Source organism: Sapajus apella, unplaced genomic scaffold (genome assembly GCF_009761245.1).
Source record: "Sapajus apella isolate SASKATOON/1434 unplaced genomic scaffold, GSC_monkey_1.0 scaffold56, whole genome shotgun sequence".
In the NCBI taxonomy this organism is placed as follows: Eukaryota; Metazoa; Chordata; class Mammalia; order Primates; family Cebidae; genus Sapajus; species Sapajus apella.
The window spans coordinates 1,589,177-1,602,677 of NW_022436996.1; the positions used below are offsets into that span (position 1 = coordinate 1,589,177).

Sequence of the window (13,501 nt, forward strand, 5' to 3'; positions counted from 1 at the left end):
GTTCACACACAGATCGCGCCAATGTGCACGCGTTCACACACAGACAGGGACCAGAACTGTGGGGCCGTCCTAGCCGCCTTTCCCTTTTAACAGTCCCCCTTGAATCATGAAGCTGTGCACATCTGCACAGGGGTCTGGGGGTCTGGGGTCTCTGTGTCCATGCTGTCAGCACCTAAGCAGTATTTGGGGGTGGTCCAGCGGTTGGTAGAAACTTTTTTCTATCAGGATATTCTGCGCAATTCCCTGTCTTCCTGGACTATGAGGGAATGGTGACTAAAATGACAGTCCTCATTTATACACTGCTATGTTTTGTTTAACTTGTATTTTTATAAGAATCTGGAGGCATCCAGTTTCTCCAAAAGAAGGATTTAGAATTTGTTCAAAGGAAAAAACCCTAAGAAATAGCTAGTTCGTTATGGTTCTGATCTACTTGATTTTCAAGTGAACATGCTGCAGATTTGCCTCCTTTGACCTCAGCGAAATGTTGCAACCAGAGAATATCATTTATCTGGAAGGTCCAAAAAAAACCCTGCTTATATTTTCATCGGTCTTCAGTTAGGATCATCCAGGAAAGGGGTGAGGTAAAAACTGCTCCACACTGAATGCCCAGGACAGTGTGTGTGTGTGTGTGTGTGTGTGTGTGCGTGCGCGCGCGTGTGTGTGTGTGATGTGGGGTGTGGAATGTGTGTGTGTGAGCAGTGTGAGCTGTGAGTGTTCTGTGGTGTGCACCTGTGTATGATATATGTGTGTGACTCTGAATGTAGGTGTTGTGGATGTGCAGGTGTGAATGTGTGTGTGTGTGATGTGGGGTGTGGAATGTTTGTGTGTGTGAGCTGTGTTTGTGTGTGCACCTGTGTGTATGATGTATGTGTGTGACCCTGACTATAGGTGTTATGGATGTGCAGGTGTGAATGTGTGTGTGTATGATGTGGGGGGTATTGCATAATCATGTGCATGCCTATCTGTACATGTGCCCGCATATATAATGTATGACAGTGTGGGGTGTGGGTGTTGTGTGTGCATGCGTGATGTGGGATGTGTTGTGTGGGTGTGTGCGTCCCTCTGTATGTGTTTCATGTGTGTGCCTATGTATGATGTGGGTGTGTGTGCAGTGTGGGCTGTGTGTGAGTGTTCTTTGTGTGTGCACCTGTGTATGATATGTGTGTGTGTGTGATGTGGGCTGTGTGTGTTCCGTAGGCATGTGCAGGTCTGTGTGTGCAAGGTGGAGGTGAGATATGCATGTTGTGTGTGTGATGTGGGGTGTGCATGTGTGTGTGCATATGTGACGTGAGGTGTGCATGTTTGGGCATGTGCATGCCTGTGTATATGTGTGTGTACGTGTGTGTGCATCTGTGTGCATGTGCGCATGTATGACATGTGAGTGGAATGTGCATATTCTGTGGGCATGTGCATGCCTTGTGTATATCTGTGTGCGTGCATGTATGATGTAACTGTGGTGTGTGTACTGTGGGTTGTGGATGTGTGGATGTGTATATTTGTGTGCATGCCTGTGTATATGTGTGTGCGCATGCCTGTGTGTATATCTGTGTGTGTGCATATGTATGGCATATGTGACTGGGGTGTGTTGTGCTGTGGGCGTGTGGATATGTGTATATTTCTGTGGGTGCATGTGCATATGCATGATGTGAGTGTTGTGTGGTGCATGCATGCCTGTGTATCTGTGTGTGTGCATGTGTATATGCATGTGAATGTGTGCGTACATGCATGTGTGCATGCATGTGCATATGCATGATGTGTTGTGTGTGCATGTATGTATACGTGTGTGTGCATGTGCATATACATGTGTTGTGTGTGCATGTGTGTGTGCGCATATGCATATACATGATGTGTTGTGTGCATGCATGTGTGTGTGCATGTGCCTATGAATATGTGGTGTGTGCATACATGCAGGTGTATGTATGTGTGCATGTAGGTGCATATACATGATGTGTTGTGTGTGCATGCATGTGTATGTGCATGCATGTGCATATACATGTGTTTGTGCATGTGTGTGCATATGCATGATGTGTGTTGTGTGTGCATGCATGTGTGTGCATGTATGTGCATATACATGTATTGTGCGTGTGCATGCATGTGCATATACATGATGTGTGTGTGCATGCATGTGTGTGTGCATTCATGTGCATAAACATGATGTGAGTGTTGTGTGCATGCATGCCTGTGTGTGTGTGTGCGTGCATGTGCATATACATGATGTGAGTGTCGTGTGCATGCATGCCTGTGTGAGTGCATGTGCATATACATGATGTGAGTGTTGTGTGTGCATGCATGCATGTGTATGTGTGTTCATGCATGTGCATATACATGTGTGTTGTGTGCCTGAATGCATGCGCATGCGTGTATGTGTGCACATGTGCATATACATGGTGTGTTGTGTCTGCATGCATGTGTGTGTGCATGCATGTGCATATACATGATGTGAGTATTGTGTGCATGTATGCATGTGTATGTGTGTGCATGTGTGTGTGCAAGCATGTGCATATACATGATGTGAGTGTTGTGTGTGCGTGCATGCCTGTGTGCCCATGTGTGTGTGGCTGTATGCATATAGCATGCAGTCAGCTCCAAGAGGCATCCCTGAGACCCAGGTGTGGGGAAGGCTTGAACTATGTAGGGCACCCAGAGTGTCCTGACCACAGTTACCTTGAGCCAAGGTTTGCTCTGCCAGATGTGAGGGGCTCTAGCTGTGACCACTGCCACCCAGTCCAGTGCTGGGGCCGCCTCTGCTGAATGAAGAGCTAGAAAGATGGGGTGTCTGTGCCCTTCAGAGCCCATCCTCCACAGGGTGAGCTCCAGTCAAAGCAGAAGCACCCCAGCCTGGATGAGTGAGGAGCTCTGCATTCCTGGAGCACAGGAACTATTCCACGTCACTCCTTCTGGATTGGAAATCACCCCATTCATTCGTTATTCGAATACATTTAGTTAGGACCAGGCTTTTTTTCAGTTCCTCCAGAGGGTAGAGTTCAGAAAATTAGCTCATGCAAGTAAGAGCCCCTCTCTCGTGAACACTTGGCAGACGGTGTCATTACCTTCAAGGAAAAAGGAACACATTGCCTCCCTGCGTTTGCAAAGCCTCCGAGTAAAACTGTAATAAAGCTTGCCGTGCTCATCTGGTTATTAGCCGTGAGCAGGCTGCTGGAAGCCACGCGGAAGAATGGCAGTCAGGAGACGGCACAATGGTCCCCCGGCACACCCCCACCCGTCCGCGTTCACTCTCGTTTGCCTGGGAGGACGTGGTCTAGTGCCACGACCCGAGCCACACGGCTCGGTCAGCCAAGAGCCAGAATCCAAGAGAAATGAGGCAAGCCTTGTAATGAGACACCAGGGGCATATTCACCCGGTTTCCTTTAACTTCAAGTGGATTCTTTCATTGTGACAAATAGCTTTAATACTTTAATACAAATATTCTTTTAATGGCTTTTGTTTAATGGCTAACATTTTTTATCTAAAGCTTAAAAACAAAAAAAAACCTCTGTTGTCTTAAAAATGTATTTAACCAATGTATAAACTTTTAACCCAACGAGCCCTGAGTGGGTCAGAAAACAATGGTGAGAGCGATTCATGTTTGCCGAGCTGGGCACGGGGTGGTACCCAGGGCCACTCGGGTGCCAGTGGAGCACGCAGAGCCTGGGGTCTGTGGCTCCCTCTCCAGTCCACAGCGCCAGAGAGGTGGGTCTTCCTGGGTGTCCCAGCCCAACCAGCGCTCACCGCCCCGGGGTGCTGGCCAAGGTGGCAGCCTGCGTCACCTCCCTGTACATTCCCAACGTGACAACTCAAATTAAACCTGATCGCGCAGCAGAAGGTGGTGGCACTGAGTCCACTGCATCTCATCGTCACGTCGCTTCTTAGGTGGCAACGCCTGAACTTCTCTGTGGACTCGCCCTCTGGCCCCAGTAGCCGTTGTTAAAGTTCCTTTCTTCCCTTCCATCTGGATTTCCTTTGCGTGTGCTCTGACTCCTCGACCGTTTGCAGGTTTTTTTATTTGAGCATCACACCCACTGGGCCTTTCTGTTCACCTGGAATTTAACATGAGTTAGCTGCACCTTCACATTATCAGCAAAATTGGATTTTTCAAGAGAGAATTCTATTTTAAATGCACTAGAGGGAGCTTTCCATGCAGTGGAGGCTTTAAATGAACCCTTTCACACTCAGCAAAGCCTTTCATCAAGTGAAGAGGGACACACACCCACCCTATCCCACCCTGCCCACCTAGCAGGTGGTTATCAATGCCGGCGTGGTGCCCCCTGCTCTGCCGGGCTGCACCCGTGCTCAGGAGGACACGAGACCAGGCAGCACCCAGCCCCCGGCCTGAGCCCACCCGCCAGGGTCTGTCCCTCACGAAAGATCTCACGCATGAGTTCTGTTAGAGCTTCTGTCTCCACCACACTTCACATAATGAGTTCTTCTTAATTCTAGCATGCACGAAGCAGGAGCCATCCACAGCAGACAATTATTTTACGTGAGAAACCATTACTGACCTAATGTTGGTGCCGTGCGCTTTTGCGGCATTAACGCCGCTTCCTCCGCTGTTCGGCGGTGGTTTCAGGCTCAGTGTGATTCCGGGGCATGTCCCATGTTGTTTTCTGTCTCAGCACGGTTCTCCCATGTTCTCTGGGGATGACCTGGCAAGGCTTCTCCTTTTTCTCACTTTTCCTCACTGAAAGGGAGCCACGATGTAGTGAAATAAGAGCCTTGACCCATCACATTTCGTCTGAGGACCCCACGGCGGCTCCGGGAGGCAGCCATCAGCAGTGACCGTCTCCAGAGATCACGGCACACGGAGGAAGAGCCCCTTCCTCGCCTCACCTGCTGCAGCTCCTGACAGCTTCATGGCTCAGCCAGAATTCAATGAGGGACGGTACGGTCTCCCAGGATCCCACACTAGTGTCATCACACAGACAGCCCTTCAGAGGACGTCATCATTGAAAATCGTTCTAAAAAAGAAGTTTCAGGGACTAAAGAAAGTTCCGTACCCTAAGCCACCTAAAGGAGAGAGGCTTTAACTCAGATGAACCCTTAATGTGACATCTCGGGAGGGCCGAGAGCTCCTTGTCTCGAATCAGACTATTTCTACCACACCTGCTCCTCCTGAGGTTCATGACTCCTATGACAGAAGCTGAGGGGTCCCCATAGAAGCTGCCACTGTCCTCGTGCCTGGAAGGCATCAGAGAACATAACGGATTGACTGTCACTCTCTCCTAGAAGGGTTTGCTCAGGAGATCTGTGAAGTCACCTGAGCATCAAATGTGTTTTGTGAATTCCAGGTAATCATGCCTCGTCTCACTGGACACCCCCCCGAACCCTGGAAACAGGAGGAAAGCCCCTCAGAGGTGAGGTGGCCCGTCCAGCTTCCCCGCCACGCCCAGCATAGGCGTGCAGAGCGGAAACCCACACCTCAGCTCTGAAGCCCGAGCTTCCCTGTGTCACCCAACACACTCAGCATCTGACAGCAACTCCAGCACTCCTGCCTTTAACTGGCCTTTTTTTGTGTTGGAAAAGTTTCTTAAAAGCCAATAGGCATCTTATGTTTTTAATTACACAAGACTGGCTGTAACACATTTTGTGTATTAGAACCCGGCTTCCAACCCAGCAGCGCACCTCTGAAGACAGACAGCATGCTCTAAACGTGGGTGTGAGGCTGCAGCACGTGGGGCTCCCTGGCTCTGCACCTCGGCCGTCCCCACCCACACGGTCAGGGCCAGCGTCTCACTGAGGTCAGCGTCGGGGGTGTGAGGAGTTATGAGACCCGTGTTTGATGGAGCCTGTACCTTTCCCAGCTTCCGAGCAGTTAGTAACACGGCCAACAGCTTCCGCAAAGTTACCTCCCTTCTCAATGAGAGGGCAGGTTTCCTTGTACGTAGAAATACCTTGTCATTTTTATCAGGAAGCTATTTAGTTATGTTCTTGCTTTTACACGTGGCAATTAAACAGCAAACATCTTGCCATTGCTTCTGGATGATTTCTAAAGAGCCAATCAAGCAGAATGTGGGGTGTGGGGTGTATGTGGGTGTGTGGTATGGGGTGTGTGGTCTGTGGTGTGTGTGGTCTGTGGTGGGTGTATGGTGTGGGGTGTGTGCTGGGTGTGGGGTGTGATGTGTGGTGTGTGATGGCTGTGGGGTCTGTGGTGTGTGGTTTGTGGGGCTGTAGGGTGTGTACTGGGTGTGAGGTGTGTGGTGGGTGTGTGATGGGTGTGGGGTGTGTGCTGGCTGTGGGGTGTGTGGTGGTCATGGGGTGCGTCTGGCTGTGGGGTGCCGGTAGCCAGTGGCCTTCCTTGGGGTGAGCCCCCTCTGTGGTCTGTGTTTATTTAGCCTGAGCCTCTTTGCCGACTTGAGGTGCTTGAAAGATGCTGTGAATTGAGCTGGCTTCTCCTTCTACCTACAGTCATGGCTGCTTTCACATTTAAATTGCAGCAAAGTTCTAGGGACAGCGTGTCCAGAAGCCACAGCTCCTAGCAAAGTTACAGTCACAGGTGCAGCAGACGATGCGGCGCTTTTCTGAGATTTTTTTGGCTGAAGCACAAACGTTCGTGCCGTGGAGCTGAGACTAACCTCGCGCTCTGCATGTAGGGACTTGATTTTCCTAAGACAAGCTTGTCTCGGAGAGGCCTCCCCTGCATCGTTTCTGCTGTGATTCTGCTGGGGGCCGTGGGGAGGCGAAGGGAGGAAGCGGCTTCCTCGGGCGCCGCCGTCGTGGCCGCGGGAGGGGTCCTTCGGCTTCCTGCCTTCCTCGCTACCATTTAACAAACTGACCCGTTTGTGTCAGGCTGTTTTAATTGTATGGATTTCCTTTAAAAAAAGATTGAGTTTACTGTGGGCTTGTCGACTTCTGAAGCCTCTGGACACCCAAAGAGGAGGAGTGCGGCGAACCCATGCACCAGACCCGGCCTTCCGCCCGCGTGAGCTGTCAGCCCATCCCCGCGGCCCAGCTCACAGAGGCTGCCCCAAAACAGCGGCCCCTTTCCTGCTGCAGAGGTCTGGCTTAAAAGGCAGTGGCCCTCATGGTGTTCCCTGCCCTGGAGAATGGGGTCCTTTGGCCAGGGGATGGGAGCTGGAGGGACAGCCAGCTTAGTCCCAACAGTGGCTCCCATCACCACGAGCCTGGCCCCCGGCCCTCTTGTGCCTGGCCTCCCTGGTGGAGGGCTGCAGGGCTGTCCTGACGGCCGGATTCTCCATGCGGCCTGCTTTGCTTTCCCTTCATGCAAACACGACATTTGGCCCCAAGGCGTGTCCTCCCCGGGCTCCCCGCCACCCCTGCCCTTCCTCCTGTCTGCCTGCTGCTCTGAAGCAGACCCTGTGGCTTGGAGGTGCTTCACAGGCACCCACTACTCTGCGGAGATGATCCTCCTGGAACCCAAGCCCCCAATGGCTTCTTGGTTGCCACCCTGGGAAGCCCACAGGGAGAGGAAACTGAGGAGCCCCAGGAATTGTAAACCCGCTCTCCTGACTCGCTGGGTGAGGAAAGTGGTGTGCGCCCAGGTCGTGGCCAGAGAGAAAGGCCCAGAGCCCACCTGACTGCCGGCCCCCCGGGGCCTCCTCAGATCCTCAGCCAGCACCATCCTGCCGGTGGTAGTCCGGGTTCCAGTGAGAGCAGCCTCCTTCCGTCTGTGGCTTGGACAAGCCGCTGGTCGTGTCTGTTTCCTCACAGTCCTCGGTTCACCGTGTTCGGTAGAGGTGAGGTGAAGTGCCCGGCACCCACGTGGGTTTCCCCGTGGGACCCTGGCCCGCTTCCGGGCCGCCGCCTCTCCTCACCCTGCACCTCTTTGCGTTTCTCACCCTGGCGGCCGTGTCCTCTCTGCCCTCTCAACTGCCACACGCTGGAGAGGCTGGGACCCTGTCTGCTCATCATCCTTCTATAAAGAACCTAGCAAGATGGAAAGGCAAGAATATGTGTTGGATTAATTATAAGCTTAAAATTTTAAACTGAAATCGTCTGACGTGCGTGTGGCCGGCGTCACCTGCCGTGAGAGAGGTGCCGTCTACAGGAGGATGGAGCTTTCGGTGACCCGCCGAGCTGGGAGAGCAGCTGCCTTCACCTGGGCCCAAAACGTGGAACCCTCGAGTTTAAAAAGCCAGGAATTCAATAGTTAAAGGTCAATATTAAGGTTGAGTCGATTAATGTAAATTGATCTGATTTTTCACTTCTTTAAATTAAAATAAATCCTATGCAATCAGAATCAAAGTGATTCCTGTGATTTACTGCATCCCTAAAGCATCACACAGAAAGAAAAGCGGTGGAGCCTCGGTCTCCGACGGCGACGGCCCGCTGTTGGTGAGAATCTATGCGGGCGCCGTGTATCTGCTGTTCAGCCCAGCTCTCTGGAGCTCATGCTAATGAAAGCCGCCCCTGCCTTGGTCCTCTGTGTGAACACTGAAGCTGCAGCGGCTGCCAGGCCTGCTGAGGGATGAATGGAATCGTTTTCAACTGGCCTCTCAGCCTGGGGGAGCGTGGCTGGCAGGAGATTGACAGGTGCGCGTGGATTATCTCGTGCTCTGAACTCAGCCCAATTTGTGGTTTGTTGCAGGTGCTAAAGAGATTGACATCGCCGCGACCCTGGAGCACTTGAGGGACCAGAGACCCGGCATGGTCCAGACGAAGGTACTGCCTGTCCCTCCCCTGGGACACGGGCCCACCGAAGGCACCTCTCTGCGGCGTGTGCCTGGGAGGAGTGCGGGGGGGGGCCTGGTTAACATGAGCTGCACGCCGATTGCTCTGCTCTGGCCGGCCTCGTCCGCGCCCGTCCCGCGTGGGCAGGGGCACATCTGGGGCCCAGAGGTCCACCGGTGATACCCGCAGCCCCTCCGATGCAGCGCATCCCACGTCACAGGAACTCGATTCACCGGCACTTTCCGTTCCTAGATTAGGGGGTTGGGGGGAAGGCGGCATTTTTGTAGAAAGAGGGTGATGATACGATGTTCTGGGCTCCTGAGCACTGCCCGGCCTCCCCGGGGCCTGCGCCATGTGGGTGCCCCAGGACACAGCTTCCTCCCGCACCGATTCGCTCACGCTGGCTGAAGAGGCCAGTTTGCAGACACAGGGAGATTGTCACGAAAATCTCGGGTGATTTTGTGAAAGTTCTTTATTAGTCTTGGGTCACTATATTTTCTTAGGTTTTTGGTTTGTTTTTGAGACAGGGTCTCGCTCTGTCGCCCAGGCTGGAGTGCAGTGGCACGATCTTGGCCCACCGCAACCTCAGCCTCCCGGGATCATGTGAATCGCTTGCCTTAGCTTCCTGAGCCAAAAAAAAAAAAAAAAAACACATACACTCACACACACACACACGCACACACACACCGAAATAATCCACCAACCCTCCACCCAGTTTCCCCAGATGTGAACACCTCAGATAACCACAGCACAGTGACCAAGCCCAGGAAGTCAGCATCTACAAACCACCGACTGACCGATAGGCATGGACCGATGCCCCCGCGCCTCACCAGGGAGCTTCCCTGGAGCGGGACACGCGCACAGCTACCACGTGAGGGCATCACGGCTCCTCTGGTGACCGGGACGCTTCAGAGCCGTGAGGTCTTCTAGGGCGCCCGCAGCCTTGCCCTGTCTTTGTGGAATGCATCTTGGCTGGGGTGTGCCGCGTCCCCATGGTCAGGGCAGGGGGCAGGATGTCCCTCGTGAGTGGACAGCATGTCCACACCCACTGACGCACGTCTGGAGGTCTCTGCGCGGCTGGGTGATGATTTTTCCCTATGCGGTCACTCAGTGTCTCACGGGAGAAGCTGGGACGTGTGCACATCTGTCTCTCTTTGTGCGGGTTCGCCACAGCACTCGGCACGTACAGTGAGGAGGTGACACGGGACAGCTGCTGCTCCAGTGACAAGGACTTCCCAGGTTTCATGCCACGGAAGGAAGGTCCGTCTTGCTGCACTGACCGTCCCCCTGGAATGGCTGCCTGGTAGTGAAAGGGGTGGCCTTGTCAAGGCAGGCACATGCCACCTTCCAGCCGGCCCTGTGTCACTGGACAGAGGAGGCCGTGGACACCGGGAGAATGGGGCACGCGTAGCCGGGAACGGACGGCAAGTGCCGCCTTAGGCAAGAGTGATCCTGACTCCACACTGAGGCCACTCTGGGACAAGCCCCAGGGAACCTCACATTCAAATCCATTTCCTCCCCCACCTCTGCCTGCCTCTCAGTCACCCTCTTCCCTCCAGATGGGCGAGTTTGCCCAGAACACGCACTGGCTTTAGGTTGGGTCTGGGCAAAATCCCTGCAAGGAAATATCGTCTTGCCAAAAATGAAAAAAAATTGCAAAGAGCAAACCCTATAAGCCTCTGTGGTGTGTGTCCTGTTTTCCAAAACAAGCCCCTCCTGGCGCACAGACGGCTGAGGGGTGCAAGGGTGGTCCCAAGACCCTTCCTGAACTGAGGCACTTCAGGACTCATCAGAGAAAAAGGAAGCCACAGTCAAGATCATTGCATGCCAGGTACTCCATTCTATTCTATTTTTAAATGCAAGATGATAGCAAAGACATGGAATCAACCCAAACGCCCATCAGTGAAAGACTGGATAAAGAAAATGTGGTACATATATACCATGGAGTACTACGCAGCCATGAAAAGGAATGAGATCATGTCCTTTGCAGGGACATGGGTGGGGCTGGAAGCTGTTATCCTCAGCAAACTAATGAAGGAACAGAAAACCAAGCACCACATGTTCTCACTTATAAGTGAGAGCTGAACAGTGAGAACACATGGACACCGGGAGGGGAACAACACACACGGGAGCCTGTAAGGAGGAAGGGGAGGGAAGGGCATCAGGATAAATAGCTAGTGCACGCAGTGCTTGATGCCTCAGGGATGGGTAATAGGGGCGGCAAACCACCATGCCCACATTGACCTATGTGACAAACTGCCCGTCCTGCACGTGTATCCCAGAACTTCAAATAAGATTAAATTTAAATAAATAAACAAATGGCAAGGTGACATGTACACCCCCTGGCCCTGTTGCCCAGATCACTTTGTGACCTGAAGCCCCGTTTTCTGCACTCCAGCGGCCTCCTGGCTGCTTGCGTCTTGGACCGGGCATCTGCAGGAGTTCCCCCTCTTCCTTAGAGTGCCTATTTGGGGCTGTCTTGGAGCGTGCACATAAATCAGTCCTGAAACTTCCAGGCAAGGGAAATGGGAACCACGCGAAAGTCACCACCTTGTCGTTATCTCTGACTGTGCTGCCCAGCGACACCCTGAGAGTAAGCTTCCTCCAGAAGTTCAATTTCACAAAAAGATAGAAAAATGATTTGGGCAAAATGGTGCCAGCCGTTCTGAATGCTTGCTTCTGCGAAGCCAAGAGGAGGCCGTCTGCAACTCCTCTGAACGGAGGAAGTCACGTCGCCTCGTTTGGAGCTGAAGACCAGGAAGGAACAAGCCGATGATGGTGAGCGCCCAGAGTCGGTGGCCAGGGTGACCACAGGCCCTGACAGCACGACATCATCATTGTGGTAAAAAAGACCCTCAGGATAGCTGTTTCCTTCCTGGAATTTGGGTCAAATAGAAAACATTTCACCAGTGCCCACTGGGCATTTGGCAACTTAGTCTCTGAGCACAAACTCCATCATCTTAGAAGTCAAGACTGGGCACCCAGAGGCTAAACAGCAGCTCAGGATCCAACTCCACACGAGCTGCCAGAGAGGCAGCACAATCACACAGCCACACACCTGCACACACCCATACACACCTGCACACATGGCACACACCCCCACACACTCCTACACACGCACACATGCAGTGTACACCCACATGCAGACTGCACACACACCTGCACACACCCATGCACACACACAACACACCCACACCTACACCCACACATGGTGTACACCCCCATGCAGACACGCACACTGTGCACACACACCTGCACACTCCACACCCACACACATTCCTACAGACCCACACATGCAGTATACACCCACATGCAGGCACACACTGTGCACACACCCATGCACACCTGCACACTCCACATCCCCACACACTCCTACACACCCCCACACACTCCACACCCATGCGTATGGTGTATACCCACATGCAGACATGCACTGTGCATACACACACCTGCACACACCCATGCACACCTGCATACACACCCACACATACAGTGCACACCCACATGCAGACATGCACACTGTGCACACATGGCACACACAACACACAACACACACACACATGCAGTGCACCCACACAGCCATGCACACTGCAAACACCCATGCACACCTTCACACACATTGCACACCCACACCTACACGCACAGCCATGCACACTGCGCATACCCACACACCTGCACAGACCCATGCACAGCTGCACCACTGCACACACAGTGCACATCCACACATAGCCATGGACACTGCACACGCACATACCTGCACAGCTATGCGCACCCCACATACACACCCATGCACATGGTGCACACACAGCCACATCCACTGCACACACCCACACATCTGTGCACACCCATGCACACCTGCACCACTGCACACATTCCCACACACAGTGCACATCCACACACAGCTGCATGCACACACACACACCAGCACAGCTGCACACACACCCCAATGCACACACCCTCGGAAGACATGAGGGTGCCGGACAAGGCTGAAATCACCTGTCTCCGTCTGTGCATCTGTTGTCGATGGGTTCTTCTCTTCCTTCCCTCCACACTCCTCATGAGTTTCCCATTTAACCAAGGACCTTAACTCATTCCTGCCCACAATGGTATGTCCTCTTTCACATTTATCAGTTCCAGAAGTAGAGCCAGTGATGAGTGTGTCCCACACCCAAGAAGCCCCGTGCCCTCCTCCCTGGACGGGAGACCCCGCGCGCCCTCCTCACTGGACAGGAAGCCCCCCAGTGCCCTCCTCACTGGACAGGAAGACCCCAGTGCCCTCCTCACTGGACAGGAGCCCCCCAGTGCCCTCCTCACTGGACAGGAAGACCCCAGTGCCCTCCTCACTGGACGGGAGCCCCCCCAGCGCCCTCCTCACTGGTTGGGAGCCCCTGTGCATCTCCACTCGGTGCCCATGTGTCACTGTCCCCTACCTGCCGTCTCCACATCTGCATTCGAGTTTCTTCCTTCCCCATTTTCTTCTGCACCTGCCCCTTGTCCTAAAGCCCAACCTCAGCCTCTTCCTCAGATGTGCCCCGTGTAGGTCCTTGGTCCCAGAAGCAGGGCCTTGGCCCAGACATGCTTCTGTCTCCCCCGCCCCGCACAGCCCCGGAGTGACAACACGACTCCATCACACAGCCCAGTCCATGCCCACACGTCAGCCCCAGGCCTGCAGCCCGCTTCTCCCAAGGCCTCCCGTGCCGCTGAAACTGATCATTTCCGTAGCTCTCCACCTCCCTCTCTCTCTCTCCGTCCATCCCCACTTCTCTCCGTCTGTCTCCATCTCTGTCTCTCCATCTATCCCCACTTCTCTCCGTCTGTCTCCATCTCTGTCTCTCCATCCATCCCCACTTCTCTCCGTCTGTCTCCATCTCTGTCT

At 53.4% G+C, this 13,501-nt stretch overlaps 1 protein-coding gene across 2 annotated transcripts in view; it reads left to right on the plus strand.

Annotated features, from left to right (window-relative positions):
• Positions 1-13,501, plus strand: part of PTPRN2 (protein tyrosine phosphatase receptor type N2) — an 831,505-nt gene that overhangs the window by 812,958 nt on the left and 5,046 nt on the right. For both annotated transcript variants that reach the window (XM_032244877.1, XM_032244876.1), the window contains one exon: positions 8,543-8,616. In XM_032244877.1, coding sequence (XP_032100768.1) covers positions 8,543-8,616 — 74 coding nt within the window. The remainder of the gene's footprint in view (positions 1-8,542; positions 8,617-13,501) is intronic.